Below are 27,579 nucleotides of genomic sequence, written 5' to 3' on the forward strand. Positions count from 1 at the left end.
CCTGTTAGCATATTGTAATACAAGTAGTTATGATTATAATAAAAACAACAAAGTGCTAAACCCATAAGGGTCCTCAATCATAAGTTAAATCAGTTAATGCAACTACTTCATAAGGTTGCATCCTCAGTACTTCAATATACTATAATTATATTAAGTAACTTTTTTGAGGCTCAAGTATTGTAATGTTTCATTTCAGAATCGACATTCAGTACTGTAATTCTGACTCGTAAAATTGTAATGGCATGATTGCAAATAAAAACAAATCGCTCAGCGAGTTCTTGATAAACACCAATTTGATTAGCATACTGAAATATTACAATCAAAATTTAAGTGCTAAACCCACAAGGGTCATCCAGTCCTGTTAGCATATTGTAATAAGTTACACATTACATTACAAATAGGATCAACAAGTGGATTTTTTCATGGTAGGTTGAAAATAAGTAGTTTTAACTTTTATTAATTTTTATTATGAATAGTCTAAATTCATAAACATTAATTTTATTACGAGGTCTAAATACACGAACTTTAAAAATTAGGAAAATCTGATAATTTTTTTATTCAGATGGTCACTTACATAGTATGGATGATTATGACGTTTGTTGTGCCTAATCAAATTTACAGCTACTATGAAAAATTCAGGAAAAATCATCCTGTTAATGAAAAAATATGTTTGTATACATGTGCACCTCAACTTTCAGGCTCCTTCATGTATAATTATACCTGGTAATGTTCTGCTAGTCATGGTAAATTTATCTTACCAAATGATACACTTACTCAAAATAAATAATACTGCCCAAACTGCATTTGCTTCCAATACTAGGATTTTTATTACAACTTTCCTGAATACTTTAAATTTAATGTTGGTATTTTCACTGTGAAATAAGGCTCAATGGTTATTGTAACCAGCAAAACATTGTTGGGACATTTTTCTAGAAAGTGATATTACAAAATGTAAAGCAAAATTATAGAAATAACAAAAACTGTATAATTACGCTTGGTTCCAGGGTAAGTATTTGCTGAAACCCCGAAATAGAGATATTTATGGTGTTGATAAATTACAAAATTAACTGGTCATATTCTACTACAGTTAACACTAAGCCCTCGATATTCTAGGCAGTCACGTGAAACCCATAAAAAGTGTACGTGCCCCAAAACACTTGTGTGGAAGCAAGGTTTGTGTTCTGCTCGATATCTGAAATATTTTCTGATAAAATAATTGACATGTGGATGCAAAACACATCCAGGACATGGGATCAAATTATATTCTCGCTGGGTTTGTACTCTTGCTTCCAGAGACTGGAAACCTTGCTACTGGAACTAACTTCACTCTCATAAACTTGGAACTAACTTCACTCTCATAAACTAACGTGTTTTACAAACTGTCACATAACAGAATTCATATTACACTGCATTATCACAAACTACATAAAAACATTTCTGCTGTATCTAATGATATAACAAACAAATATGCCACTGAATGCCTGTATAGTAGTTTTAAATAATATTTACCAGCATTTTTATTCCCGGATAAAAGTTTTGTTCTTCTTTTCTATGTACAGTACAGTAGCCCTCTATTTAAACATTTTAAAACTGTAGTGAATCTGGCTTCAAGATTTTAAGTCCAATTGTTTTACATATACAGTACTGTATATGTAAATGTATAACGTACTGAAATTTGTACACAGCTCTACCCTTAACCGTTATTACATTTTTAGCTTTTCCGACTTTGTTTCTGCTTCACGTCCACCAATTTTTTTCATTCATGATCCCTGTGTGGTGTTTTGCAATTTGTACACCTGACTCGAGAAACCCTCCAGTCATTCAAAATTAGCTAAATTATTAATGTCAAAGCAATTCAAAATTTTCAGCTGCACTCTTGATTAGTTTGCTTTTGCAGCTTGACGTCGCAACAGGATATATATCTTCTCCTTTATCCAATCCTTATTGTAGGGTGCATAAGTGTTGGTACTTTTTTGGTACCTGCAATAGAGAAAACATGTGTGATATATATAGTATATCCAAACATTCAAATGAAACATTACTCATATTTTATAAACTATATCCTAATTAAAGTATATGCAGTAAACATATCTGGTATCCCTTTCGACATGCAATATATTTTTCGGTCTTGTCAGAAGGTAATTTAATAATTTAGGGCAATACGTATACACTTACCTAGAGTGCATACCAAAATTGTTTGTTAAAAAATGCAATAGCTCAGGATTCTTGACATGATAGATCATTTTCCTTACTTGTGTAATTTGCAAGCTATTGGATTATTAGGTGGTGTGGATAGAGCACCTTAAGAATCATGATCTACCATTACCAGTTTGGTACTAGAGCTTGGAAAACATGGGTTAAATTTTGTACCAAATTTATTATGAGCTCCATAGAGACCATCCACAACTGAGAGCTGGACAGGATGTATGCGAGACTTCCCTAAACCAAAAAAGTACATCTCAAACCTGCTAAAAAGCTTTGTTTCAATTTATTTTTCTAGAGATTTTGATGCAGTATTTACTGAACAATTTATGAAGACCAATTATTATTACACATGAGCCTCACTTTACAATGGTTTGACTTATGATTTTTGACTTTACAATGGTGTGACAGCGATGCATTTTAACATCATTAACACTATCGGGAACATCGCTACAGCATGGGAAATCATTTATTTACTTTTCAATATTGGTATTTAGTTACAATAATTATTTGTTTATTTACTTTATCAGTGACAGTTAATTATTTACTCATTTATATCGCATTCATATTCGACTTAAGATGTTTTCAACTTACGACGAGTGCATCAGAAAGTAAACCTGTATGGCTGAGGGAAGCTATCAGCATTGGGAAGTAGTGTAATGGGTGAACTTATGAGCTAATGAGAAAAGTCAAAGGTGACACAAATCAAGTTACAATTAGCAATAAGTCATTCGGAGTATCTGTGTTGAAGGTAGAGCATCCTGAAAGAAAAACAAGCTGGCAAGTGAGGATGCCAAGAGGCTGAACAACAGACTGGAAATGAATACTATGTGCTCTTTGAATACATTCTGATAGATCTATTTATCAATCATCAATAAGACCTTAAAGTTTTGTGGGGTCCTCTGTGCATTTGTTATGTGTAAGTCCCCTGTGGCCATTAAGTGCAAAAACAGTTTTTCATACAAGACAGTGATGAAAAATGTCTACAAAGACTCTGTTTTTATCCTGGACCAATGACACTTCTACCAATTCCAAATACAGCCTCTCCTCACTTAGCGACATACTCGTTTACCGACTCCTTGGACTTATGATGGGCTCTCGGACCAGTATTTATACCTAAATAATGTATATTAGAGCTGATTTCCTCTATTCTGTTTATTTCAATATACAGTACACTACTGTATAAACATTTAAAAATATACCAGAAATGTTATAAATGGTGCAAAGGTGACATTAAAACAATACCAAAGATGGTTGACACAAACCCACCACCATTATAGTATGCTCCTCACTTAGCAACCAATTCGTTTAACAATGTGATCTTAGGAACGGAACTCCGTCGTTAAGCGAGGAGAGGTTGTACTCGAGACAAAACTGAAAACAGTCTGAAAAGGGCAGATCCCTGGAAGAGATCAACAGACCCTGGACCCCAGAACATGCACAAATAACCCGTACATAGGAGAAAGAAGCTTATGACGACATTTCAGTCCCACCTGGACCACTGACTAGTCACACTGAAGAGGAGTCTGCAGTTTATTACCCTGAGCACCAAAATGACTACTAACCCAGGGAAGAGATGATGCATTTCCGCACAACAGATGCGTAAGGGATGGGCATCCATGCACGCCATATTTTAATGTAAATATTGTATGTACTGTGCACTTCCCTAACTCACTCTCTGTATGTCTACAATCTGTTTATTGCTATATCCAACCTCACTTTTTTCCCTCTCCATTCTTGTAATGCAAATAATTGCATAACCAATAAAAGCAAATAAACTATAACATGAAGCTTGGGTGGTAAATGCAGCAGCGAGGAGACGGTTGGAGGCAGTGGAGATGTCCTGTTTAAGGGCAATGTGTGATGTAAATATTATGCAGAAAATTCGGAGTGTGGAAATTAGGAAAAGGTGTGGAGTTAATAAAAGTATTAGTCAGAGGGCAGAAGAGGGGTTGTTGAGGTGGTTTGGTCATTTAGAGAGAATGGATCAAAGTAGAATGACATGGAAAGCATATAAATCTATAGGGGAAGGAAGGCGGGGTAGGGGTCGTCCTCGAAAGGGTTGGAGAGAGGGGGTAAAGGAGGTTTTGTGGGCGAGGGGCTTGGACTTCCAGCAAGCGTGTGTGAGCGTGTTAGATAGGAGTGAATGGAGATGAATGGTACTTGGGACCTGATGATCTGTTGGAGTGTGAGCAGGGTAATATTTAGTGAAGGGATTCAGGGAAACCGGTTATTTTCATATAGTCGGACTTGAGTCCTGGAAATGGGAAGTACAATGCCTGCACTTTAAAGGAGGGGTTTGGGATATTGGCAGTTTGGAGGGATATGTTGTGTATCTTTATATGTGTATGCTTCTAAAATGTTGTATTCTGAGCACCTCTGCAAAAACAGTGATAATGTGCGAGTGTGGTGAAAGTGTTGAATGATGATGAAAGTATTTTCTTTTTGGGGATTTTCTTTCTTTTCTGGGTCACCCTGCCTCGGTGGGAGACGGCCGACTTGTTGAAAAAAAAAAAAATGAAGAACGGCATTGTAGATATTACCAAAAAGTAAGAAATTTTTTGATAAAATATTTTACTTTCGTAACTTTTTTTTTTTATGCGTATCTGTACTGAGCACCTAATACATGATAATGTAAACGTGTTATCAGGCATTTTAGACATTCGACACTGAAAAAAACTTTTCCTTTCTCCAGCTATTTTCGTTTACTGTCCATAAAAATAGAAGTGTTATAAGAAGAGTAGAGTATATGGAGAGTAAAAGAAAGGTGAAGAGAGTGGTGAGAGAGTGCAAAAGGAGAGCAGATGATAGAGTGGGAGAGGCACTGTCAAGAAATTTTAATGAAAATAAGAAAAAATTTTGGAGTGAGTTAAACACGTTAAGAAAGCCTAGGGAACAAATGGATTTGTCAGTTAAAAACAGAGTAGGGGAGTTAGTAGATGAGGAGAGGGAGGTATTAGGTAGATGGCGAGAATATTTTGAGGAACTTTTAAATGTTGAGGAAGAAAGGGAGGCGGTAATTTCATGCACTGGACAGGGAGGTATATACCATCTTTTAGGAGTGAAGAACAGGATGCGAGTGTGGGGGAGGTACGTGAGGCATTACATAAAATGAAAGGAGGTAAAGCAGCTGGAACTGATGGGATCATGACAGAAATGTTAAAAGCAGGGGGGATATACTGTTGGAGTGCTTGGTATTTTTGTTTAATAAATGCATGAAAGAGGGGAAGGTACCTAGAGATTGGCAGAGAGCATGTATAGTCCCTTTATATAAAGGGAAGGGGGACAAAAGAGATTGTAAAAATTATAGAGTAATAAGTTTACTGAGTATACCAGGAAAAGTGTACGGTAAGGTTATTATTGAAAGAATTAGAGGCAAGACAGAATGTAGAATTGCGGATAAGCAAGGACGTTTTAGAGTGGGTAGGGGATGTATAGATCAAGTGTTTACATTGAGGCATATATGTGAACAGTATTTAGTTAAAGGTAGGTTAGTTTTTATTGCATTTATGGATTTAGAAAAGGCATATGATAGAGTGGATAGGGGAGCAATGTGGTAGATGTTGCAAGTATATGGAATAGGTGGTAAGTTACTAAATGCTGTAAAGAGTTTTTATGAGGATAGTGAGGCTCAGGTTAGGGTGTGTAGAAGAGAGGGAGACTACTTCCCGGTAAAAGTAGGTCTTAGACAGGGATGTGTAATGTCACCATGGTTGTTTAATATATTTATAGATGGGGTTGTAAAAGAAGTAAATGCTAGGGTGTTCGGGAGAGGGGTGGGAAATTATGGGGAATCAAATACAAAATGGGAGTTGACACAGTTGCTTTTTGCTGATGATACTGTGCTTAAGGGAGATTCTAAAGAAAAATTGCAAAGGATAGTGGACTAGTTTGGGAGTGTATGTAAAGGTAGAAAGTTGAAAGTGAACACAGAAAAGAGTTAGGTGATGAGGGTATCAAATGATTTAGATAAAGAAAAATTGGTTATCAAATTGGGAAGGAGGAATATGGAAGAAGTAAATGTTTTCAGATACTTGGGAGTTGACGTGTCGGCGGATGGATTTATGAAGGATGAGGTTAATCATAGAATTGATGAGGGAAAAAATGTGAGTGGTGCATTGAGGTATATGTGGAGACAAAAAACATTATCTATGGAGGAAAAGAAGGGAATGTATGAAAGTATAGTAGTACCAACACTCTTATATGGGTGTGAAGCTTGGGTGGTAAATGCAGCAGCGAGGAGGCGGTTGGAGGCAGTGGAGATGTCCTGTCTAAGGGCAATGTGTGGTGTGAATATTATGCAGAAAATTCGGAGTGTGGAAATTAGGAGAAGGTGTGGAGTTAATAAAAGTATTAGTCAGAGGGCTGAAGAGGGTTTGTTGAGGTGGTTTGGTCATTTAGAGAGACTGGATCAAAGTAGAATGACATGGAGAACATTTAAATCTGTAGGGGAAGGAAGGCAGGGTAGGAGTCGTCCTCGAAAAGGTTGGAAGGAAGGGGTAAGGGAGGTTTTGTGGGTGAGGGGCTTGGACTTCCAGCAGGCGTGCGTGAGTGTATTCGATAGGAGTGAATGGAGACAAATGGTATATGGGACCTGACGATCTGTTGGAGTGTGAGCAGGGTAATATTTAGTGAAGGGATTCAGGGAAACCGGTTATTTTTATATAGCCGGACTCGAGTCCTGGAAATGGGAAGTACAATGCCTGCACACTAAAGGAGGGGTTTGAGATATTGACAGTTTGGAGGGATATGGTGTGCATCTTTATACGTATATGCTTCTAAACTGTTGTGTTCTGAGCACCTCTGCAAAAACAGTGATTATGTGCGAATGAGGTGAGAGAGTTGAATGATGATGAAAGTATTTTCTTTTTGGGGATTTTCTTTCTTTTTGGGTCACCCTGCCTCGGTGGGAGACGGCCGACTTGTTAAAAAAAAAAAAAAAAAAAAAAAAAGGACCCTCTGTAATTGATAAAGCCCTTAGTGGATGATAAATATAAATATCTTTCCACTACCTTAATGGTAGCTTTCACTTTTATCACTTTCACCCATTTCCATGAAATTATTAAAGATGTTTACATCGTGTTACTCGTGGAATTGGTGAACAGTACAGTTATATTTTTTTTTTTTTTATCACACTGGCCAATTCCCACCAAGGCAGGGTGGCCCGAAAAATAAAAACTTTCACCATCATTCACTCCATCACTGTCTTGCCAGAAGGGTGCTTTACACTACAGTTTTTAAACTGCAACATTAACACCCCTCCTTCAGAGTGCAGGCACTGTACTTCCCATCTCCAGGACTCAAGTCCGGCCTGCCGGTTTCCCTGAACCCCTTCATAAATGTTACTTTGCTCACACTCCAATAGCACGTCAAGTATTAAAAACCATTTGTCTCCATTCACTCCTATCAAACACGCTCACGCATGCCTGCTGGAAGTCCAAGCCCCTCGAACACAAAACCTCCTTTACCCCCTCCCTCCAACCTTTCCTAGGCCGACCCCTACCCTGCCTTCCTTCCACTACAGACTGATACACTCTTGAAGTCACTCTGTTTCGCTCCATTCTCTCTACATGTCCGAACCACCTCAACAACCCTTCCTCAGCCCTCTGGACAACAGTTTTGGTAATCCCACACCTCCTCCTAACTTCCAAACTACGAATTCTCTGCATTATATTCACACCACACATTGCCCTCAGACATGACATCTCCACTGCCTCCAGCCTTCTCCTCGCTGCAACATTCATCACCCATGCTTCACACCCATATAAGAGCGTTGGTAAAACTATACTCTCATACATTCCCCTCTTTGCCTCCAAGGACAAAGTTCTTTGTCTCCAGAGATTCCTAAGTGCACCACTCACCCTTTTCCCCTCATCAATTCTATGATTCACCTCATCTTTCATAGACCCATCCGCTGACACGTCCACTCCCAAATATCTGAATACATTCACCTCCTCCATACTCTCTCCCTCCAATCTGATATCCAATCTTTCATCACCTAATCTTTTTGTTATCCTCATAACCTTACTCTTTCCTGTATTCACTTTCAATTTTCTTCTTTTGCACACCCTACCAAATTCATCCACCAATCTCTGCAACTTCTCTTCAGAATCTCCCAAGAGCACAGTGTCATCAGCAAAGAGCAACTGTGACAACTCCCACTTTATGTGTGATTCTTTATCTTTTAACTCCACACCTCTTTCCAAGACCCTCGCATTTACTTCTCTTACAACCCCATCTATAAATATATTAAACAACCACGGTGACATCACACATCCTTGTCTAAGGCCTACTTTTACTGGGAAATAATTTCCCTCTTTCCTACATACTCTAACTTGAGCCTCACTATCCTCGTAAAAACTCTTCACTGCTTTCAGTAACCTACCTCCTACACCATACACCTGCAACATCTGCCACATTGCCCCCCTATCCACCCTGTCATACACCTTTTCCAAATCCATAAATGCCACAAAGACCTCTTTAGCCTTATCTAAATACTGTTCACTTATATGTTTCACTGTAAACACCTGGTCCACACACCCCCTACCTTTCCTAAAGCCTCCTTGTTCATCTGCTATCCTATTCTCCATCTTATTCTTAATTCTTTCAATAATAACTCTACCATACACTTTACCAGGGATACTCAACAGACTTATCCCCCTATAATTTTTGCACTCTCTTTTGTCCCCTTTGCCTTTATACAAAGGAACTATGCATGCTCTCTGCCAATCCCTAGGTACCTTACCCTCTTCCATACATTTATTAAATAATTGCACCAACCTGCTTTTAACATTTCTATCTTTATCCCATCAATCCCAGCTGCCTTACCCCCTTTCATTTTACCTACTGCCTCACGAACTTCCCCCACACTCACAACTGGCTCTTCCTCACTCCTACAAGATGTTATTCCTCCTTGCCCTATACACGAAATCACAGCTTCCCTATCTTCATCAACATTTAACAATTCCTCAAAATATTCCCTCCATCTTCCCAATACCTCTAACTCTCCATTTAATAACTCTCCTCTCCTATTTTTAACTGACAAATCCATTTGTTCTCTAGGCTTCCTTAACTTGTTAATCTCACTCCAAAACTTTTTCTTATTTTCAACAAAATTTGTTGATAACATCTCACCCACTCTCTCATTTACAGTTGGGCCACCTAATTCATGGGGAGTTAAGCTCCTATAGGTCCCACAAGTCTAATATCTGTGAATATAAAATTATGTTTTCCTCAATTTTATTTCAAGCAATCATATCTTTAAATACCAGTAATGCTCAAATGTGGTTAATACTGACATTCATAAGAAAATCTAGGGGAGAGAGACCTGGAAAAGTCAATGAATACTGAACAAAATCCTAAGGTGGGTTTTAAATTTAGGGGCTGTGCAACAAACTCCAAAGAAATGATCATGATAAATCCTCTAAAACCAAATGAATTTGGTTTGCAGGCCCATCAGTAAAAATTTTTGAATATGAAATTCAATGAGTTAGGAACCCTGCAACATTCTGGGTCCAAAGGCACAACATATAAACAGTGGACAAACTAATATATCTCATCAGAATATACTAACACAAGGCAGGAGAGGTCAGCTAGTTGATCGATAAAATCGAAGAGTTGAGATATGTCGTAGGTGATGCTTGGTGTATTTGGGTTCATCCGCTTGAGGTGCTCCTCATAGATCTTGCACACACCTGCTTAGGAGTTGCGGACAATAATATATTGTTAATATATTATAAAGACATTGTCATATGCTAAATAGATTTATTAAAATCTGCCATTAATTTTTAAGTCATATCTGGCATAAATTATGCAATGTGAATACACGTAATTATAATCTATTGACTGGATAACAACCATTTCACAAGAACAGTTCACCACAAGACAAGGTCTTTTAAAGAACAAAAACAATAACAAAATACTGTGACTGGAACACTCCACAAATAACCCACATTATTTTAGTCAGTTGTGAATCATTATTAAGATTTGATAATAATCAAGGGTGGACCAAAATGTTATCTGAAGTTTCCTCAAGATAGTGAGTTACAGTAAAACCTCAATATAATGGACTTTGGAAATACTGAACTAGATCCACTGGATCAAATGATTCAGAAACAATGGAGAGTCCAATGCTACAGAAATATCTGTTACTGTTACTATCATATCAAAACAATTTCTCCTCCACTACAATTAACATTATCGGCCAACTGTTCTCCCCTATTAACTTGTCATATTGAGAGTTTACTGAAATGCGAGTTATATTGTATTGATTCTCACATGATGAGTTCGGCTTACACTATACTTTATTATATGCTTAAAATCTAAATGGTAAATCTAAAACTTTACATCTGATTGATTCCATGAGTTTCTCTATGATTGGATGAGACCAGCATCAAGCTACCTTTCCTTGAAGAGCTGCTATTTTTGAGGCCGAGATGAGTTTTGCATAAAATTCATAGTTTTTAACACCAATGACGAAACAAAATTAAATCAAATATATTCATGAATTTACGTAATGACAAATATTAAAGTGGAAGAGACTATCAAGAAAAAGGTGCAATATCTTTAAACAATTCCATCTGACAGAAGTGGAAAAAGGTTTGCAAATAAACAATATTACAGTACTACTACATTGATATGTACACAGTACCGTACTGTGGACACATCTCCAGTTTACATACAAACCAAGATACATACATCCACCCCTACACAAAGGGCACTTAGAAACTGATTAAATCTTTAAAACTGCTGACCCTTATGGGTTTAGCACTTGGTTATGATAATCTGAAGCTACTGAGCTGCAGTACGAACATGTGAAACAAAATTCTTTTGTGTGAAAATCCAGGAATGCACCTCGTATGTAAACTGGGGAAGTTCCACAAAATGTATTTAGAAGCAAACTTTTTAATAACATCTGAATTCTGAATACTAAGGGACTTTACAGCCCAGGATGATCAACCTACCTTCCATGCATTCGTTCACACTTTCATAATCGGAAAACGTTCTCGTTTCTGGTTTTGGTCCCGGCTGCACTAATAAAATTGTATGAGCCTGAAAAACAACGTTCAATTATAATCTACATGTAAACAGTACTAGCCCTTGTGGTTTAGCACTTCTTTATGATTATAATAATAATAATAATGTAAACAGTATAAAACAAAATTGGATATTCTGACGACACACAGAACAGAGCTTAAAGTTAACATTCCAGTACAGTACTCTAATCTGATAAAGTGTAAAACTATGACAAAGATGGTAAAGGATATAACCTTGTGTGAATACAATTTCTTAAGATTCAAAAACTCGCATAAAATTTTCTGCAAAACTGATTAACATAGATGTGAAACTGAATTCCTTCACAACGCACAAAATCTTATAAAAACCTCTTGACAAGAAACATACCAGGAAAGAAGACAAGATAGGCATAACCTCCAAAGAATTATTAAATTATATTCCTCAAAATTTACCAATCTAATTACAGCCCATGTAAATAGCTATTTTTCTTAAACAAAGGAATATAATCAAAATAATAATAATAAAATTACACACTAAACCCATATAAGTCGAGGGAGAAAATAAGGACCTGTTAAATTCTCAAGCATATCACTAAATACTGTACATAGATTGTACTAGACAGTGAGGGAAAAACTGATGAACTCGCCAAATATCACTTTGTAGGCAGTTTTTGTAAAACCTTTGCAACAAAAAAAAAAATGAGAGATTCACCAAATGCCCTTTTAAGATCACCTACAAATGTTTGCAACACTCCTGCAATAATATCTCAGTAACCAACTATACAATACACAAATAACTCATAGGAGAAAGACTTTATGACGATGTTTTGGACCATTAACTGAAACACTGTTATGAAGTTTCTTTTCGTGTGCAGGTTATTTGTGTATTGTTCCAGTCACTGTATTATGCCTTTGTGTTCTTAACTATACAATTTTCATCAAACTGGCATCATTTTAAAGACAGATGAACATTTTTGTGCAGAAAATTAAATTTTCGCTCACTGCAGATTTCATTGGTTTTTCTTCTCTGTGCTTCGTATGTTCTAAATTATTATAAATTATAGGGAAGCACCAACTGTCCCGTGGCCCGGTAGACAATGCTCTTGCCTCACACAATGAGTATCTGTGGTTCGATCCCCGGAAAGGGTGAAAACACTGGGCATGTTTCCTTGCACCTACTGTTCCCGTTCACCTAGCAAGTAGGTACCTGGGTGTTAGTCGTCTGGCGTGGGTCACATCCTGCTGACAAGCTTGAAGGACCCCGATGGAAATAAGATACAGTCCCTCAATGATGCATTACCCTTCTTGGGTTGCTAACCCTCTGGGTTAAAAATCCAAACAAAATTTTATCTCTTAACCCATTGGGGTCATACTACTTTGGGAATGGAAGGTAATCCTGATCCAAGGAAAGGGAGAGTATCTCCAATTCCTTGGATCAAGAGCCCCTCACCAGCCTTAAAATGCATAAGTGTCAAGAAAAGAACCTTATCATCACAATTACCATCTCCAATCATTCCTAAAATAAACTTCATAATACAGGAGATGCAGTAAATAATGAAGCAAACAACCAAAATGAAACAAACCTTCAATTTACTGAACTTCAAAAATACAGGACACAATCCATTGGGTCAACTGATCTGGTCCGGTCTGTAACCGGACCGCAGTCCAGTCTCAGACTGGGCTGCAGGGGCACTGACCACCAAATCTCTCTCCAGATATACAGAAAAAAAAATCTTATCTCTATCCACCACAATCACCATTACTGTCTGTTCACTCCTGCTTCGATCAAGGGTTAACTGTACACCATCACCACAGCCAACAAAGCCACTGCTGCACCTCATCAGACTAGTATGGGCCATAGTCAGTTTTTTTGTCTAGGTGTAGGCTGAAGAATACATCTTATTTCTGATGGTGCTAACCTTCCTTTCATCAGATCAAACTTGATAACTACCCATATTCCCAGGTGTCTAATAACTTATACAGCTTTAGCACTTTCCTAATAATATAATATACTCTTGTTCACTGGCCAACGATGATTTCAGCTCAAGTTTAAAAACACAATTTCCAACTAGTAAAGGTAATTTTGGAATGCTGAATTCCAATTTGAACTTAAGTTTTACTTGAACATGTAGAATTTCTGTGAAACAGAACCCCCACAGTCAAGATGATCAGTTTGATGGCCGACTACTGCTGGACGCTTGTGCGGGAGAGCAATATTAACAGAGAGAAAAAGCATGATAAGCGTGGTGTAAATATTTTTGTGCGTCTGGAAAATCCCGTTAAGTTATCCAAATACGTATTCTGAATTTACATTAAGAAAGATTAGTTTTTGTCACTGCATGCACCATCTGTACAATGCATAATAAATAGCTATGATTGTTAGGTAACATGCATTACATGGTTCTTCAACCTTAAACTGACAAAATATAGAATTGTCAAATTAAAAAAAAAAAAGTAACTTACATGATAGAAACTACACAAACACATCAAAGTTAGTTTAAAACAACTTTGTTTCTGAACGGGATAAAAAAAAGTCCAATTTTGTTGGCTAGCATAGACACTGATTTACACAAATATCCCTTATCCAGATATTTGTGTCGTTATTTTTTTTTCAAATATTTCATATTATTTTACTACTGTATAATTGTGGAGAACAAGCACTAAACTGCAGAAATCACATAGTGCCCAAGAAGTGTGAGGTAAGCAGACTATCCAAGGAACAGGGAAACAAGTCTGGTTACATTGCTTCTCACCAGCAATGAGACACCTCCCTTGAATTAACCCTTTGACTGTCGCAACCCCCTCCTGGTGTCGCAAAATTTAAAAAAAAAAAAATTATTCTTTCTTATGAAATGATAGAGAATCTTTTCCCGATTGTAATGACACCAAAAAAATGAAATTTGATGGAAAACTGATGGAATTATGCTCTCGCAAAGTTAGCGACCTCGGCGCTGTTTACAAATCGGCGATTTCGCCCACTTTGAACCCTATTTTCGGCTAATTCCATTGTTCCAGTCGCCCAAACTCATAGCTATTTCTTTAGAAATTCATTTTTTCTATCGATTGAGTACAAGAAACTGCCCATTTACCGATTTCAACTACCTAATAATGTGGTCAGAAATTTGCAATTTGGCCAATTTCACGAAAAATAAAAAATATGACAATTTCAAAATAAGGTCCAGAATGAACAATGCAGACATTGCTGGCTCTAAAATAACATTTTCTTTGCTCATCAGTCATGTCTCCAGGCCCCTCTGATATTACTCTTGTTTTCTATTTTGAATTTTTATTCAAACAAAAAATAGAAGACTTACTATTATGCAGACTACTGCAATACTGTAATAATTGTATAAATAACATCACCCCATTCATGACTGCATATTAGAATGGCTAGTTGGACATTTATTGGACAATGGCATCATTTGTTTACTTTTGAACATTGGCAAAAATCAAACATTTCCCCTACTTTGAGCTCCATTTCTAGTAAAATCAATCAAAATCACCTCTATTTCTATAATATGTTTTCCATTCTATCAAATGAGACCAAGAAAACGAGAATGCAACCAGAAATACTATACAAAAATAGACCACAAAGTCGGCATTTTAATTAAAAAAACCGGTCGGAGTTTTTTTTTTTCTCATTATGCACTGCGTGCTCCAGGATTTTTTTTATATGGTGCACACTGACCACACAGACCCATTCTCTCACATGTGGGCCTACCAGCTTTCTCCTGCTTGATTTGAAGCCGCTAGAATTTGAGTATATATACGTCAAACACGGTACCTCGTAAGACGTATATATACGGCCGCAACAGTCAAAGGGTTAATATTTTGCGTTAGATCCCTTCTATGTTGAGTATGTATTATCATAGGTGTGAATACCGTTGTAAATTTAGCGCTGCATTCACTATATTATAAACAAGTTTGAGGTGGCAAATGTTGCATCTGCAAAAGGCATTGCTTGGAGTTGCTGGGATACATTTAGGTCAATGATATATTATTATTATTATAATCAAAAAGAAGAGCTAAGCCACAAAGGCTATATAGCGGTCAATGATATAAAGAAGAAATATAAGTAAACCTAAAACATCACCTTGTGGTACCCAAACATTTCTGGGTAGAATTAAACCATACCCCCTGGGTAGAATTACCAAAGAAATGTCATTCCTGGTAACATCTTGGTATCTGTCAGTGAGGTAAAACACTATGATAAAATAATTTAAGGCTTCTGAGCACGATAGTGCTCTACTTTATTACTGTTGTGATCATCAAAATGTGTTCGTCAATCAAACCAAAAAAAAAAAAATAGTCCTCATCTTTTAATGGCATCAATGCACTTATTTTTTTTTTTTTTTTTTAGTCTGAAGCCAAACTGACATGGCTTTAATGTGTTTTTTTCATTAATGGGAGCTGGGAATGTTATAGTTTCATAAATTTATTGAATTATTATTTATTATTATCAGGACGAAGCACTAAACCCATACAGATTTGCTGCACGTGGGGAATGGCAAGACACTGAGTTCAACCCAAAGGGAGGATAAATCTACCTCCTTGGATCAAGAGCCCTCACAAGCATCAGGAAACCTCCCCTTATTTAAGTTGCAGTAACTGGTGCCAGCACTTACTGCAGACAATCTTCCTTCAATATAAAAGCAAAGCATTTCATTTTTTGATCTCTTTCAATATGAAAGTAATGCATTTCATTTTCTTCATCAATTTTAGTAGCAAGTAAACACTGAGAGGAGAGGATGAACGCAGATACTTGGCAATTAGGGTAGTTGCTAATTCTGCTAATTTTCTGACACGAGCCTAAGTGGTTGGGACTTTTTCTTTTGACTAAATTTTACCATGACTCATTACATCAATGGGGAAGTTCTAAACCTGTAGGGGTTATACTGCAAAACAGGAAGTAGCTCCATCTTCTTGGATCAAAAGCCCTTCACCAGCCTCAAAGCACCCTTCCTGAAGGGACTCGTGTATGTTTAGTAGCAGACATGGAATTATTTTTCTTGTCAGGATTAAAATTAAAATTTTTTCATTTTATTCAGTCTTGGGATTTAATAATTTTGTTTTTTATCCAATTCTGTTTCAGTAAATATATTAGTTCTTTTAGTTTCTAAATTAAATTGCCAGGTGCTAAGGAATAACACGGTTCACTGTTGGTTTTCCCACTAAGTTGCCGTTAATCATATTAGCATTCCTGAAGTAATGTTGCTCATTAAGTAACGATCCTTAACTAAGCCCAAGTGGTTAACTAAGCCCAAGTGGTCGGAGGGTATTTACACAGTTCAGCTTAGTCTGTCATTATTCCAGTATATTGTGAATTAACTTGGCTTCTCTCTACTCTTTTCACCACAATGGGCAGAAATATCCTTTCTCTAAGCAGGAGAGAATGCATGTATAGTTATTAGGTCCCCAAGTGTTTTAAGGATATGTTGCTAACCCATTTTGTAAATATTTTCCTATGCTATAGATTAAAAAGTACAATAACCTTGAATACAAACTTTAATTCCGATACGAGCTGGTATTCTGGGGGTCACTTGCCCCTCTCTTAGGGCCACTGGCCTGGTGGGTGAACCATGATGGAAGTCGGTAGAGCGCCCAACACTTCGGTGGTAGGGTTCATACGACCTTCGCTCAGTGTTGGGCCACTTGTTGTTCACAATCTACAGTATATAAACAACCTAAACAAGGGAGCAGACAGCTAACGACACGAGTAGACTACGTACTTAAATTTCGAGACACCAGCGAGCTACATTATGATACAAGTTTATGCAGTTTAATGTAGACAAAAATGTATGTCTTAATGATTCATGAAATCATAACATATTTGCAAACAAACCATGGAACAGGTGGCATAAGCCATTGGGCCAGATGGCCCTGTAGCTTACACACTGGTCTGGAATTTTACGATTCACTCATCATGGGTTCTAACACCACTTGTTCTGTGGTCTGTAAGTCTTAATTAATGTTGGGGTTTGGAACTAATTATGCCACATATAACTATACATAAACTAAATTAAACAGGTTGCAAACAAAGGTGTTTTGTTAACAGAAATCTGAAGTGAAGGCAGCAGTGTATTCATGTTCTTAATCTAATTTACTATGCACTTAGTTTCATAGTAAGAAGTATTATAAGTAACAAGTTCCAAGGTTACAGTAACTCTATGCATCATTAGATTATGTGACACAGTGAGCATCTCCATATTACAGAATACACACAAAGCACTGGGAAACATACAGAATAAGATGGGAATCCTGTTTTAGGAATCGTTCTTAAGAAAACATAGACCAAGAGAACTGAACCTACACATTATTATTATTAATACATTCATTGTCAAGTACTAAATTAACAGGAGTCATACTGCCTGAAGGAATGGGAAATAATCAGGTTTGATTGAAAGGAAAGGGAGGGTGGGTCCAATTCCTGGGATCAAGAGCCCCTTACTAGCATCACAGCACCTCCCTTGAAGGGGAACTTATACATAAGAATGCAAGAAGAGAGGAGCACTGCAGTAGGCCTACTGGCCCACGCAAAGCAAATTCTATCCACATCCAAACATTCCCTCTATACTCTTCCTCAAGTTCTAGGTTCAGTGCTATTAATTTTCCTTATGTCCTGATACAAAGGATAAACTGTCATGATTCTTCCTATGTTTTCCAGTACAATTATGTTTATTCTGTACTATAGAGACGAGAACTGTGCCACAATCTAATAAAGTCTTATTACTGACAAATAGTTATAGTACAGTACTGTATAACTTTGACACTTCTGTTACTTTTAATTCTGGTTAGAAACCCAAAGTATTAACTTTATTTCAAGTGTACCAGCTGTGACTGGCTTCAGATTTCTACTAACAAGTCTAAGCGCACTATTATTTAGTTTAAATTTACGAAAGTAACCATGGTTTTCCTCCCCAAGGATAGGCCATTAATTTATCCATAATGAACTGCACCTGCCACTTCTCCACTCACAATAATCTAGTCAAATCTTTCGGAAATTTCTCCTGGTTTCTCCTTGGAATTTATCAGCTGGCCTATTTTTTGTCAGCAAACTTACATATGCCACCATTTATTCCCTCATCTAGGTTGTTTGTATAAATAGTGAGCAAACACTGAACAGTGTGGAACACCACTTGTCAATTGCTTTCTCCCTATTTATGCAAACTATCAGTCAGCCATGGCCTTCTCAGATAGAATATCTCCAATACTGTGTGATAGTTTATTTTATTAATTTCTTGTGTGGTACTGTACCTATCAAAAGTCCCTACTGAAGTCCAAATATATGTCTTCATAATTGTTTACAACCTCAAATACCCTAGTACGTACAAAAGAAGTACGTACATTGTTGAGCAAGAACAACTTGTGAAACTGTTAAGATCAACTTTAGTTCATTAAGTTAGCTTTGAACTGCACATTTTATTAATGATTCCAATAATTTAGCCACTACTGAGGGCAGGGTTAGAGGGCTATAATCTTAAATTAGGAACGTATCTCCCATTTTATAAATAAATATTACATTGTCGTCTTCCACATCTCCATCACAATGACAGAACCTTTGTGTGGCATGCAAAGAGTACATAACCTTTATTCGGCGCATGTACACTTATTGTACATGCCTTATTGTACAGATTAGCTAATGAATTTAATCATGACTTATTGTACAGATTAGCTAATGAATTTAATCTATGTATTTAAGAACTATGTAACAAGTGACTGCAATCCATCATCATTTATCCTCAGATTAACTACGTAGTAACTCTTATGCTCCACGATTTTATTTTTTCTTTAGTTAAGAGCTATGACAGCTTGTGCAAAACATGCAATACAAATTATTGGCGAGCTACTGTATTCACAAATACTATACCCAGAAACTGTATTTCTCTCAACCTCTCAGTAACCAGGATTGAAACACTATATCAGGGCAGAAAATAAGCTCAACAAGTGTTCCCAAGCAGCCAAGCTGGACCTTGTACTGAAAACTAGAGCACTGTAAGACAATATTCCTCATAATGGTCAATGACTGGCTTCCACACTCCACCATGGCTGGAATGTGTGTAAAATCACTGGTAATGTTCAAAATGGCATGCATCTCTTTTTCATTATCAGAGAACTGTGCTAAGTTAGATTAAGCAGGCAATCCACAGCATGGGAAAAAGGAACTGGTAATTACCCATTTGTAGCTACAGGAGCAGAGCTATGCTCACCTAGGGTATACCTGGAGAGGGTTTCAAGGATCAACACACCCACGGCCCAGTGACCAGACCTCATGATGGATCAGCGCTTGATCAACCAGGCTGTCACTGCTGGCTGTTAGTAAACCAATGTACAAACCACAGCTTCATTAATCTTCATTAATCATACAATTTTCTAAAAATTCCAACAACCGAGGTATAATACTTAATATCTCTAAGATTATTCCATTCTTTCATCACTATTAATAGTGGGGATCCCTCAGTGGAGTCTAAGATCCCTCATTATAATACTTGTTTCAATAAACACAATGGCGAGGTCTGCTCAGCAAGGTCCTGAAGACCTCTCATTATACCGGGCATAGCTCAGAAGAAAGGTGGCAACCCATATGACAGTCCTAGCCTGGCTAGGGGTGTAGTTTATATGTCATATGCTAGGTGGACATACGATTGGGCCTCCACCCACACGGCTTTAGCGCTTCATATCAAAATAAATATTTATATGTATGTATGTATAGTATTGTAACCACAAATGAGTGGTATTTAATCAATAACAACACGGGTTTGACCCCCGGCTAGTCTGTGTTGTTATTCGTATGTATGTATGTAAAGATAAATTTCCCAGTATTCCTCTGGTTTCATTTTTCTTAATTTACATTTGTGGGTATCATGGCACTATTATCCAGGCCAGAGCAAGATGTCCACATTCTACCATGGCTGGAATATGTGTAAAACCACTGGAAATAGTTGTTCAAAATAGCACGCATTTATCAGTTAACCCTTTGACTGTCGCGGCCGTATATATGCGTCTTACGAGGTACCGTGTTTGATGTATATATACTCATAAATTCTAGCAGCTTCAAATCAAGCAGGAGAAAGCTGGTAGGCCCACATGTGAGAGAATGGGTCTGTGTGGTCAGTGTGCACCATATAAAAAAAATCCTGCAGCACGCAGTGCATAATGAGAAAAAAAAACTGACCGTTTTTTTTTAATTAAAATGCCGACTTTGTGGTCTATTTTCGTATAGTATTTATGGTTGTATTCTCGTTTTCTTGGTCTCATTTGATAGAATGGAAAACATATAGAAATAGAGGTGATTTTGATTGATTTTACTATATAAAAGAACCTGGAAATGGAGCTCAAAGTAGGGGAAATGTTTGAGTTTTGCCAATGTTCAAAAGTAAACAAATGATGTCATTATCCAATAAATGTCCAACTAGCCATTCTAATATGCAGTCATGAATGGGGTGATGTTATTTATACAATTATTACATTATTGCAGTAGTCTGCATAATAGTAAGTCTTCTAGAAATTTTTTGTTTGAATAAAAATTCAAAATAGAAAGCAAGAGTAATATCAGAGGGGCCTGGAGACATGACTGATGAACAAAGAAAATGCTATTTTAGAGCCAGGAATGTCTGCATTGTTCATTCTGGACCTTATTTTGAAATTGTGATATTTTTTAATTTTCGTGAAATTGGCCAAATTGCAAATTTCTGACCACATTATTGGGTAGTTGAAATCGGTAAATGGGCAGTTTCTTGTACTCAATCGATAGAAAAAATGGAGTTCTAAAGAAATAGCTATGAGTTTGGTCGACTTGAACAACGGAATTAGCCGAAAATAGGGCTCAAAGTGGGCGAAATCGCCGATTTGTAAATATCGCCGAGGTCGCTAATTTCGCGAGAGCATAATTCCGTCAGTTTTCCATCAAATTTCGTTTTTTTTGGTGTCATTACAATCGGGAAAAGATTCTCTATCATTTCATAAGAAAAAATAATTTTTTTTTTTTTAAAGTTTGCGACACCAGGAGACACCTCAGGATTGGGGGTTGCAACAGTCAAGGGGTTAATTGTGGTAAGTTAGATTCAAGTGGACTTGGTTTATTCCCAAATCTTAGCCATGAAATACCTGAAAGAGAACTTTCATATGAGCCTAAAGGTAACCTGAAAACTTAAATTTTATATTCTCGTTGGGTTTTCTCTCATTTCTACACATTGATATCTATTCTCGTTGGGTTTTTCTCATCTTATTAGACAAAATAATTCATAAGGTGCCCCTCTCCTGCCCAGCATGAGCCAGCAGATCTACTGCTACCTACTTATACAACACTGGGATCTGCTTCTTGCTACTGCATAAAGTCAAGCAGTTTATCGGTTCAAGAACACACTAATACTGAAACAGTTGATGGTATAGAAATACCAACACATTATAGTGAATAAAAACATACAAGCAGCAATTGCTTATCTTCATCAATAACTTAGGTACAGCTGCCTTGGGTTCAAATTTCTGGTAACCAGAATTCATTTCAGTTATTTTACACTCGACCGATTACCTCCTTTATTACAAGTACATACGTTATTTAATTTATATTTGAAATGGTTATTTTTTCCCAGGATTATGACCTTAAATCTGTCCACAATAAAGTGCATCTTGTAAAGTAAAAGGACACAAGTGCAACCTATGTGACATTTTATTGTGGCAACGTTTCGCTCTCCAGGAGCTTTGTCAAGCCATTACGGCCTGACAAAGCTCCTGGAGAGCAAAATGCTGCCACAATAAAATGTCACATTAGTTGCACATGTGTCTTTTTACTTTACACATTGCCGGTAATTCTACCAACATTTATACAAAGTGCATCTTATACAGCAGGAATCCTATTAACTTCAAACATTACTTTACTCATTATTTATGTGAAATGCCAAAGTCATGTGGGTCTTTCAATGTAAAAAGTAGTGGAAGGAAGGAAATTGTGAGAATTAAATAGCACTTTAATACACGAGATCACTAGGCACTATTGCCAATAAAAGGTTAAATAAAATTGGAGAAAAAAGCCAATTTCAAACCATCCACACATAATGGGAGATTTCTCCTGGCCAACTGATGACTTGGGAACATCAGTGATACCACTTGCATTTAAATTACAGTGTTAGAGAACCCATGGTTATACGTACTTTAAACGTGTCGTCAAATCTGCTATCTGTATAACTTACTAATGCCAGGTATTTCAAAAGTCAGTAGCTTTGCCAAATACCCTCAGTGGCACAATGGTAAATAATTTTATTCCCCATACTTCAGAATGGACTTTAAACTCTCTCAACTCATCGAAATTACTTAAAATACTTATGAAGGCAGAAACAAGGGCATTAAAATTCAATAATTTTCCGATAAAGTATACAATGATGGGTAATATTAAGTATGTACTGTAACCAAAGTAAGTACGGTACACAAATTATGGAATACAAAATATCAAAATTATGTAAAACTCCTAACAATAAATTCAGATAGGAAACATTTAGATACAGAAACAATATAGGTCCGAAATGCTCTGAATAATCATGGGCTTTCTGTATACATTCAAGTGTCACCCTTTCCTGTATCATGTGGAAATAAATTTGACTTTGAAAATATTTGCTTGGCCAGAGGACGAGTGACAAACTAGTGATCAGTCACTGAAGCAAACGTACCTGCCTTACATGGGTCGATATTTCTACTACAAAACACATTATTTTATTTGACTTGTTGGGTTATCCTAGGTTAAATATTCATTACCCCTCAAGAGAGGTTCCTTAATGCTTGTGAGGAGCTCTCGATCTAGAGAATTGGACTTGTGCTCTAATTCCCTAAATTAATCCTGAATGCTTCCACCTCTCCCCCACAGGCACTGTATAATCTCAATGAGTTTAGTGCTCTCCCCTAATAATAAGAATAAACCTTCATTATTTACCAGTGTGTGCCTATGTGTGTAATATAACCAATTTAGAAATATAAAGACATTCTATAAAAAAAATTCTTATTTAACATAATAAAGTCTGCATGTTCACTTATATACCTGAATATAAGAGTGTATCAGTCTGTAGTGGAAGGAAGGCGGGGTAGGGGTCGGCCTAGGAAAGGTTGGAGGGAGGGGGTAAAGGAGGTTTTGTGTGCGAGGGGCTTGGACTTCCAGCAGGCATACGTGAGCGTGTTTGATAGGAGTGAATGGAGACAAATGGTTTTTAATACTTGACGTGCTGTTGGAGTGTGAGCAAAGCAAAATAACATTTATGAAGGGGTTCAGGGAAACCGGCAGGCTGGACTTGAGTCCTGGAGATGGGAAGTACAGTGCCTGCACTCTGAAGGAGGGGTGTTAATGTTGCAGTTTAAAAACTGTAGTGTAAAGCACCCTTCTGGCAAGACAGTGATGGAGTGAATGATGGTGAAAGTTTTTCTTTTTCAGGCCACCCTGCCTTGGTGGGAATCGGCCAGTGTGATAATAAATAAAATAATAAATATATACGTATATATACAGCCTCTCCTCACTTAGCGACAGAGTTCCTTTCCTAAGACCACGTCGGTAAACGAATTCGACATTAAGTGAGGAACATAGTATAATGGTAATTGGTTTGTGTCAACCATGTTTGTCATTGTTTTAATGTCACCTTTGCACCATTTATAACATTTCTCGTATATTTTTAAATGTTTATACAGTAGTGTACTGTATGTATATTGTAATAAACAGAATTGAGGAAATAAACTCTAATATACATGTACATTATTTAGGCATGAACACTGGTCAGAGAGCCCATCGTAAGTCCGAGTCATTGGTAAACGAGTATGTCACTAAGTGAGGAGAGACTGTATGTCCTGTTCTTATGTACTCTAATCACTACTGTTGAAATGTCACTAAGCAAAAAAAATTAGTTGAGATTTTCATGACAAGAAATGCAAGACACTAGTTTTGTAGTACAGAGTAAACACCAACACCTTAACCTAATGAAACCTAACACATGGTGCATTTACCCTAAAGCATCAAATGCCTATATATGCCCAAACCACCTTTGCTTCAGTATTTTGAGGCTTATACACATGAAAGAAGTTTTCACCAGTGAAAGTAATCACTCCATCAAAATTTCTGTCCTATTTCAAAGCCATGGAAGTTTTTATTTTGTACTGTACATGAATGCAAGTGATCTCACTGGCATTACAGAGTTGTTGGTAAGTCAGAAGTCTTTAATACGTATTTTCCTGGAGAGTTCTCCAGTTATAAATTTAGTAAGACTATCAGGACAGACTAACCTAATATAGTCTAAACCTAAATTATGTTGTTGGGTAACTCACGGTTATATTTTAACAAGATAACAAACCTGCTACCTGGATAATTCACTAATGCTGATGATTTGAAGTCAACAAATTTGCCTGACACTGTACACATAATATCCAAAATTTTTACAATGATCTTGATGGTACACATTTTAAGCACATGTATATATTAGATTATGCAGCTTTAACCTAAGTTATCCTAGGTTAAATTGTACATAATTTATTATATAAAACCACTAAGTTTCAAATTTACACGAAACTCAAACAATGTGATTTATTTCCACATCAGCAGCAATGCAAATATATATAGTCATGGACTGGGTAATGGCGACATTGATCCCCAGAACTCCCGCCAGGTATACATCATTTAATAGGTATCTTTGATGAAGGTGTTCTGCATACCAATCTAATATAATGAATACTGGAGACAACAGAAGAAGTAGAGTTGTAATTTGAGGTAGAGTTGTAATCTGAGGTAATCAGCCACTATACAGGTACACATATATATTACATAAACTATCATACATAGCAGCATATGTGTAGGTTACCTAGGATTACCCAAAAAGAGTCAAAGTTACTTATTTCCACTGTGGTCCTTGAAATATCTTATTATTTAAACTTTAAAAAGTTAAAACAGCTAAGTACTCAACTAAGTAAGTATATTTAGACACAGGTACACATAAGTACAATTACCGTACAGTGTAAATCACCTAGGATAAGGCCCCAAAAAAGTCAAAGTGACTTATTTCCATTTCTAGTGGCTTTTTGTCGTTATTTTAATACACGCAAACTACATTCAAAGAAATTAAAGTTCACTGATTTGCTTTTTCCATTCAAGGGACCGATCCCCTCAGATTACCTCTCCTCCTCTACATCGTTTCCAGTATTTATTCTCTAAATTGGACAGAAGAAGCCCGTGATTGGTGGAATGTCTGCATCAGCGAATACCCAGATGTTACATCCGTTATACATAAACTTTTGTATGGCAGTAACTGCACATACCCTAAGCTTATTCAACATTTAGTATCATGCACAAGAGTAAAAACGTAAAATCATACAGAAAAAAAATTTAGTATACACAAAAATACAGAATAAATAAAAGACAAAATACAGAATGAACAACACAGTACATGTATATACAAAAAATATAGCACCAGTATATACAAAAAATATAGCACCAGTATATACAAAAATATAGCACCAGTATATACAAAAATATAGCACCAGTATATACAAAAAATATAGCACCAGTATATACAAAAATATAGCACCAGTATATACAAAAATATAGCACCAGTATATACAAAAATATAGCACCAGTATATACAAAAAATATAGCACCAGTATATACAAAAAATATAGCACCAGTATATACAAAAAATATAGCACCAGTATATACAAAAATATAGCACCAGTATATACAAAAATATAGCACCAGTATATACAAAAATATAGCACCAGTATATACAAAAAATATAGCAACAGTATATAAAAAAATATAGCACCAGTATATACAAAAAATATAGCACCAGTATATACAAAAATATAGCACCAGTATATACAAAAATATAGCACCAGTATATACAAAAAATATAGCACCAGTATATACAAAAAATATAGCACCAGTATATACAAAAATATAGCACCAGTATATACAAAATATATAGCACCAGTATATACAAAAAATATAGCACCAGTATATACAAAAATATAGCACCAGTATATACAAAAATATAGCACCAGTATATACAAAAATATAGCACCAGTATATACAAAAATATAGCACCAGTATATACAAAAATATAGCACCAGTATATACAAAAATATAGCACCAGTATATACAAAAATATAGCACCAGTATATACAAAAATATAGCACCAGTATATACAAAAATATAGCACCAGTATATACAAAAATATAGCACCAGTATATACAAAAATATAGCACCAGTATATACAAAAATATAGCACCAGTATATACAAAAATATAGCACCAGTATATATAAAAATATAGCACCAGTATATATAAAAATATAGCACCAGTATATATAAAAATATAGCACCAGTATATATAAAAATATAGCACCAGTATATATAAAAATATAGCACCAGTATATATAAAAATATAGCACCAGTATATATAAAAATATAGCACCAGTATATATAAAAATATAGCACCAGTATATATAAAAATATAGCACCAGTATATATAAAAATATAGCACCAGTATATATAAAAATATAGCACCAGTATATATAAAAATATAGCACCAGTATATATAAAAATATAGCACCAGTATATATAAAAATATAGCACCAGTATATATAAAAATATAGCACCAGTATATATAAAAATATAGCACCAGTATATATAAAAATATAGCACTAATATATACAAAAATAACATAGTATACACAAAATTCAGTATACACAAAAATAATAAAATAATAAAAATGCCTGACTATATAGATGGGAGGTCGAGAACCTTTATATAACCTTTATATTACGAAGCGCTAGACCCCTATGGGCTCCCACACCTTGTTAGTGAGAATATAACCAATTCTGACCCTCCCCAGGGAAGACTAGCACACATCCAACCCCTTGGATCAAGAACCCCCCATACCGGCATGCAAGAAATCCTAAGAGAGATAAACCCACACGGGTCAATTTACTCCGCTAATAACCATTTACCGAACCTGTAGTTCCGTGTATAACCACTAATTACCCTCGTGATTGCGGCCACCACCGCAACCACGAGGGTAAACAAGCGGTAAACCCGCACGGGCCTACATAAACAAGACAGCATTGCCCAGGTTAGGACACCTCCCTCCCCCCCCCTAACCCAGAGACACCACCTCCAAAAAATCGTCCATATCTCCCCTTATATCACCCTCCCGGCGCCTGTTCTGACCTCCAGGGATAACTACACAAGTGTCTCACCATGGCTGCAAGTGTAGCGAGGCCGAAATAAGTGTCAGACACACTTAAAATGGGACAAGTGTGGTGTTAAGTGCAGCAGCAGAGCAACAGCGGATCTTCCTTCACATCCACCGTAGGTCCTCAACGCCGCCGCGCCCGCGCGCCCGCACA

The 27,579-nt window shown here is 36.5% G+C and overlaps 1 protein-coding gene across 2 annotated transcripts; it reads right to left on the reverse strand.

The window, feature by feature from the left end:
* Positions 1-444: 444 nt before the first annotated feature.
* e(r) (enhancer of rudimentary) lies at positions 445-27,579 on the reverse strand. Of its 2 annotated transcripts, none has more exons than XM_053792582.2 (5): positions 27,430-27,579; positions 16,721-16,882; positions 11,166-11,253; positions 9,776-9,896; positions 445-1,980 (listed from the first exon to the last, which is right to left on the reverse strand). In XM_053792582.2, the coding sequence occupies exons 1-5, from the start codon at positions 27,430-27,432 to the stop codon at positions 1,881-1,883; spliced, it is 474 nt and encodes a 157-aa protein (XP_053648557.1). In that variant the 5' UTR covers positions 27,433-27,579; the 3' UTR covers positions 445-1,880. The 2 variants fall into 2 exon arrangements, with proteins under 2 accessions (XP_053648557.1, XP_053648556.1); XM_053792581.2 differs by having other exon boundaries at positions 9,776-9,899.

This window comes from Cherax quadricarinatus, chromosome 81, assembly GCF_038502225.1.
Source record: "Cherax quadricarinatus isolate ZL_2023a chromosome 81, ASM3850222v1, whole genome shotgun sequence".
In the NCBI taxonomy this organism is placed as follows: Eukaryota; Metazoa; Arthropoda; class Malacostraca; order Decapoda; family Parastacidae; genus Cherax; species Cherax quadricarinatus.